The sequence below is a fragment of the Cebus imitator genome, unplaced genomic scaffold, assembly GCF_001604975.1.
Source record: "Cebus imitator isolate Cc_AM_T3 unplaced genomic scaffold, Cebus_imitator-1.0 Scaffold324, whole genome shotgun sequence".
Lineage (NCBI taxonomy): Eukaryota > Metazoa > Chordata > Mammalia > Primates > Cebidae > Cebus > Cebus imitator.
This window is the reverse complement of record NW_016107639.1, coordinates 1,684,442-1,690,739: the sequence shown is the minus strand read 5'-3', so window position 1 is coordinate 1,690,739 and position 6,298 is coordinate 1,684,442. Positions and strand designations below refer to the sequence as shown.

The 6,298-nt window shown below is 51.3% G+C and overlaps 1 protein-coding gene across 1 annotated transcript in view; it reads right to left on the bottom strand.

Moving 5' to 3' along the window:
• The window catches only part of ATP9B (ATPase phospholipid transporting 9B (putative)), a 294,182-nt gene that overhangs the window by 36,854 nt on the left and 251,030 nt on the right, over positions 1 to 6,298 (bottom strand). The window contains exons 24-25 of the mRNA XM_017504545.2: positions 4,506 to 4,661; positions 4,277 to 4,341 (exon numbers count right to left, since the gene is read on the bottom strand). Of these exons, the coding sequence (XP_017360034.2) occupies positions 4,277 to 4,341; positions 4,506 to 4,661 (221 nt within the window). The remainder of the gene's footprint in view (positions 1 to 4,276; positions 4,342 to 4,505; positions 4,662 to 6,298) is intronic.

The following is a 6,298-nucleotide window of genomic DNA, read 5'->3' as shown; positions in this document are numbered from 1 at the left end:
CTCACTCATAGGCGGGTGTTGAACAATGAGAACACATGAACACAGGGAGGGGAGCACTACACACTGGGGCCAGTTGGGGGGAAATAGGGGAGGGACGGTGGGGGGTGGGGAGCTGGGGAGAGATAGCAAGGGGAGAAATGCCAGATGTAGGTGAAGGGGAGGAAGGCAGCAAATCACACTGCCACGTGTGTACCTATGCAACAATCTTCCATGTTCTTCACATGCACCCCAAAACCTAAAATGCAATAAAATAAATAAATGGGAAAAAAAAAGTGTAACTTACAGTCGTTCCTCCTTACCACAGGGAATAGGTTTCAAGATGAGTGGCTTGTAAAACCACAAACGGTAGCAAGCCCTGTACATATTATGTCCTTGTACATACATATGCACATACATACATGCCTATGAGAAAGTTTAATTTATAAATTCAGTACAGTGAGAGAGTAACAGTCATAACTGATCCATTATAATATTTTATTTTAATAAAAGTTATGTGAATGTGAAAAAAAAAAAAGTCATGTTGGTTTTTGCTCACTTCTTGATACTGATTTTCTAGGTGAAGGCAAACTCGTTATTTATTTTCAAAGAAGCTTAACTTAAAAGCATCGTCCCTTCAAATCACCCACCTAACCAAATTCAGAGTATGAGTGCTTAAGAAAGTCACAGACGTTTCTCTCATGATGGACACTCCAAGTTACTTTACATAAAGCCTAATATAAAGAAGAGCTCTTGGAACAGGAGCTGGGAACGCTGTGGCGCACTTGGGCCGTGGGGCAGGCATCCAGGCCTCACTAATCCAGGCAGTAGTTCTTTAAAGAATAATCTCCACGGTGCCCCACATTTTCCTTTTAATATTTCAAATCCACAATTTTTAAAATATGAAGAAAGTGAGAATGCTTATGCTTTTATATGACTTCCAAGGAAGAAACACATTGTTCAAGCTCAAGGTGCAATTAGCAAATTCTATTTAAAGGTAACAAGGCCAGACCTAGGGGCTCATGCCTGTAATCCCAGCACTTTGGGAGGCCAACACGAGTGGATCACCTAAGGTCAGGAGTTCAAGACCAGCCTGGCCAACATGGCGAAACCCCATCTCTACTGAAAATGTACAAAAATTAGCCAGGCATGGTAGTGCATACCTGTAATCCCAGCTACTCGGGAGGCTGAGGCAGGAGAACCACTTGAACCTAGGAGGGAGAGATTGCAGTCAGCTGAGATGATGCCACTGCACTCCAGCCTGGGTGACAGAGCAAGACTCTGTTCTCTCCACGCCCCGCCCCCTCAAAAAAGGTAACTAATTAATTACTGCAAAGACGCAGGCATGGGAAAACTTATTTAAAAAGAGTTAGCGCTTACTGTACCTTTGCGATTTTTCACCTTTGTTTGAAGTACTATATGAAAGACTATTGGAATTAATGGAAAGCTGAGAATGTTAGCACAAATCCCACCACAATTTCCATCAGTTGTATAGGCTATGAGTTGGTAAATTGCTGGGACCTTCTTTGGTCATGGAGAGACATGAAATAGGGCTCAAGCTGACACCACGGATGCCCAGCGTTGTCTTGTGCTCCCTCACACTTGGGCTGAGGGAGCCTTAGGTGGCCAGCCCAGCCCAAGGCTGATGATGGCAGTTTCCTTATGGGCCACAAAGAGTCTGCAATGTTTCCTATCATGGGAGTTATTCCCTGTGTGTTTATAGCAAGAAGGGGCCTGAAGTGTGGGCACTCGTGCCAAAATGAAAGGCTAGGGGTGAGAGAAGCCTGAAGCCACATGCAAGGTTTTCCCAAGCTCTTACCTACTTTATTCAAAGTTGCTTTTTTTTCTCCTGAGACACAGTCTTGCTCTGTTGCCCATGCTGGAGTGCAGTGGCACTATCTCAGCTTGCTGCAGCTTCCACATCCTGGGTTCAAGTGATTCTGCTGCCTCGGCCTCCTGAGTAGTTGGGACTGCAGGCACGTGCCACCACGCCCAGCTAGTTTTTTGTGTTTTCAATAGAGATGGGGTTTCACCGTGTTAGCCAAGATGATCTCCAACTACTGACCTCAGGTGATTCATCCGCCTCGGCCTCCCAAAGTGCTGGGATTACAGGTGTGAGCCACCGTACCCTGCCTAAAGTTATTTTTAAGACCACAGGACAGGATCCTGATACCTCGGGATGAACGGTGCTAACATACAGGTGAAGGACACGGAGTCCGAGGCAGGTGCCCCAGGGGTCTTGGTAGCTGTGAGCCCCACAGCTCAGCTGTCCTGAGGCTATAGAATCTGCCAGAGCCTCGTCCTCCTCTGAAATCCGCATGCACTCAAGTTCACACTGACAAACTCACAGCAGGTACAAGGACCTGACACACCTTGTGACTTGTCCTTGTAGAGCACGCAGGAGACTAGGGCGCTAACTGGCGCTACAGCTGTGCGGCCTGCGGGGGGTGAAGGTGCGCCGTGGGGGCTGGGGCCTCCGGGGAAGCAAGGGCAACGGGGACATCTGGCAGTGGTCTAGCCAAGAGGACATCACGTGTGGAGGCCAGAGAGTTCCTGGAGACTGGAGATGGCGGGAAAGCACAGATCCAAGCGCTGGCTCTGTGCATGGCAGTGCTCCTCAGACGACTCAGGATGACAGGGTGCCTCTCAGAGATTCTCACTTGGGAAGCAGGGACTTAAGGGACCTCACATGTTTAACAAAAACCTAACACACGCACAGGCCAATGTTTCCTGGTATTTTGCTATGCATGTGAGGAACGGATTCAGGGAGCTTGCGGGTGACATGGTGTTCAGCAGGTGGACTGAAAAGAGCTCTGCAGAGAGAAGGGACTCTGTGTCTGTTCTCTGCGGGCTGGGAGGAAGCTCGGCGACTGCGTGATGGTGAGGAGCGGTGCCCAGCGCCGGCCCTGACCACTCAGGTCTGAGCCTGGTCACCCACGTGCGCGTTCCTGAGCTCTCTGGCTCTCTCACTTTTCTCATACATGAAGCGGGGACAAGGTGAGGATGAAGGTATGTTCAACGCTGAGAGCATCGAGGCCAGTAGCTGTTACTATCACAGTATTTTCTGGGACTCATTGTGGGGTGGAACCTGGTTAAGGTGGGAATGAGCTTTGCAGAGGTTAGGGAGGTCGGTGGCAGAGGGGAGGCCGCTTTTAGTTTGCTGCCAACACAATCAGTCACGCTGATTTCATTTCTAGGCATCACCACAAAGGAGGAAGAAATGAGAAATTCCCACTGATTCTCTCTTCACAGGAAGTTGCTGTTCTGCAGACACGGTTGGCAAAATCAGCTCAGCTTTCAACGCACGTCGCCTGCCTGCCGCACTTTTGGTGTCCCTTTCTAAGACAATGGTGCTGTTAGCTTTACTTTTTTGTTTTGAGACGGAGTCTGGCTCTATTTCCCAGGCTGGTATGCAATGGCACGATCTCAGCTCACTGCAACCTCCACGTCTCAGGTTCAAGCGATTCTCGTGCCTCAGACTCCTGAGTAGCTAGGATGACAGGTGCCCACCACCATGCCTGGCTAATTTTTTGTATTTTTAGTAGAGACAGGGTTTTGCCATGTTGGCCAGGCTGGTTTTGAACTCCTGACCTCAGGTGATCCAGCTGCCTCAGCCTCCCAAAGTGCTGGGATTACAGGTGTGAGCCACTGTGCCTAGCTAATTTTAGTATTTTTAGTAGAGACAGGATTTCACCATGTTGGTCAGGCTGGTCTTGAACTCCTGACCTCAGGTGATCCTCCCATGTCCACCTCAGCCTCCCAAAGTGCCTGGCCCTGGTGCTGTTATCTTTGAAAATGAGATTCCATTCCTGCCAGGGAGAGACTGACAGCATCTGGTTCAAAGCTTGCCACACTATGTCACATCCAAGTGTAAGGAAATGTCCCCACACTTCCTGTGTGCTCTTTGCTGCTGCCTGGCCATGCCCCACAGCGGGATGAAGCCGAGCCCCAGCCGGGAGAGGGGCAGCCTGCAGAGAGCCGGGAGGGCCTGGCTGTGGCCACTCTGCCCCTCCTCCTTATGCCATGGGATCCTTTAAAAATCTCAGATCCAGCACAATTCCTGACACATACTATGGCTTCCACTTGAAAACAAAATCTAATGAGAAAATCCCAGGAGGAACAAGTATACAGGTGCTATCTTGAAGTTTACCCAAGCAAAACACTGTTTTTATGTTAGTATTATTCATTCTAAATGATGGCTGCATCAGGAATGACTCAAAAGCAATCTTCTACGTGTGGTCTTCTTTTCAAAATAAAAGTCCTCCCCTGGATGAGCTGGCAGGTGCTGAGTGTCACTTACCCCACCATGAGGAAGCCCTGGTACAAAGGGACGGAGGCGAAGTAGAAGACCGAGGAAAACACAGCCTGGAGAGAGAGCCCACAGACAAAGACAGCCGTCAGTCCCAGCAGCAGCTGGCACCAGGCCTCTAACTCCCAAGCACAGCCCAGGTACTCCCGCAGCACCTGGCAATGCCCTCTCCCAGTGTCCTGGCCCCTGCCCTCCGTGGCATGTGCAGAAAGCTTGGTACCTGCATGGTGGAGATGATGAGGCCCCTGTGCATGACGAACTGGCCAAGTGCCGCCGACCTCTTGTAGCTGTTCCGCCCATGCACCATGAGCAGCCTGCCGACGTGCCGGAACTGCGTGATGGAGAAGTCGGCCGCCAGTGAGGCCTGCCTCCCCTCCTAAAAGACAAGCATGCAGGGCCCTGTTCAAACACTGTGGACGCTGGAAATCAGACTCCAAAAGCTGAGTTTTAGAACTCAGCCTTAATTTTACCAAGACTGAAGCTCTGTCTGCAGGACTTTAAAAGCTTCAGCTACGTCGATGGGACAGGTCCACCAGTCTCAGGCACGGGGCAGGGAGGCCCCCAGCACCAGCCCGGGCTCTCTCAAACACTTCAGGACAGCTCAGCTTCGACAGCCCGAGGGTGTCACAGGAGTCAGCAGAGCAGCAGAGTCCGGGCCAGCACTATCAGAGGACATCCTGGGCCAACATGTGGGAGGACGCCCCTGTGATCTCAGCCTGGGCCAGCCCTGTTGAAGGACGCCCCTGTGATCTGAGCCTCTGTGAACTGAGCCCCTGTGAACTGAGTGTGGTCAGCACTACGGGAGGACACCTCTGTGAACTAAGCCCCTGTGAACTGAGCACAGGCCAGCCCCGTCAGAGGACGCCCCTGTGACCTTGGGCTTCTTCAAGATAATTCTCTGCTTTTTCATATCAAAAAAAAAATCTATCTTCTCTTTCACAACACTGCCATAAGGCATTACAAAATGAAGTAGCCAAGGAAAAAGCCACGCTTGCTTGAGCTGGGTTAATTTTCCAGGTCTTTCTGGGTATGTTTATATTAATATTTAAGTGACTTTGGAGAAAGGAGTAACATAAATAAGGCTGGCACAGAAGGCAAACCTCAAACTACAGTTCAGTCAGACACAGGCAACTACCCAGACAATGGCATGTGTGAAACAGGAGGGCAGCCATGAAAAGGCTCGCTGGGGGGTTTGTGAACATCTGAGCTGAGCCCTGGGGCAGGTGACTACGCGTGACACCTTCCTGCCAGCCACTCTGCCAACAGCAAGGGCACCGAGGGCTGGGCTCTAACGCACGTGGCAGGATCGTCTTTATGAGATGTGGGGTCAAAGCGGGGGACTCTGACCAATTCCTCCTTTACTCAAATGTACAGTTCGGTGCCTAGCACACACCAGACTCTTCAGGATGTGCTGACCACACATGTTGACCAAGTGCACCTTCACCGAGCATCTGTCGAGTGTGTGCTGAGCACGTGCTGGTGTGCGCTGACCGAGCAGGTACTGACTGAGTGTGCGCTGAGCACACACTGACGTGCGCTGACCGAGTAGGTGCTGACTGTGTGCTGAGCACATGATGAGGTACTCTGACCGAGTAGGTGTTGACTGACTGTGCGATGAGCACGTGCTGATGTGCGCTGAGTAGGTGCTGACTGACTGTGCGCTGAGCACGCACTGATGTGCGCTGACTGAGTAGGTGCTGACTGAGTGTGTGCTGAGCATGCGCTGACGTGTGCTGACCGAGTAGGTGCTGAGTGTGCGCTGGGCATGTGCTGACGTGTGCTGACCGAGTAGGTGCTGAGTGTGCGCTGAGTATGTGCTGACGTGCGCTGACCAAGTAGGTGCTGAGTGTGCGCTGGGCACGTGCTGACGTGTGCTGACTGAGTAGGTGCTGAGTGTGCGCTGGGCACGTGCTGACGTGTGCTGACTGAGTAGGTGCTGAGTGTGCGCTGGGTATGTGCTGACGTGCGCTGACCAAGTAGGTGCTGAGTGTGCGCTGGGCACGTGCTGACGTG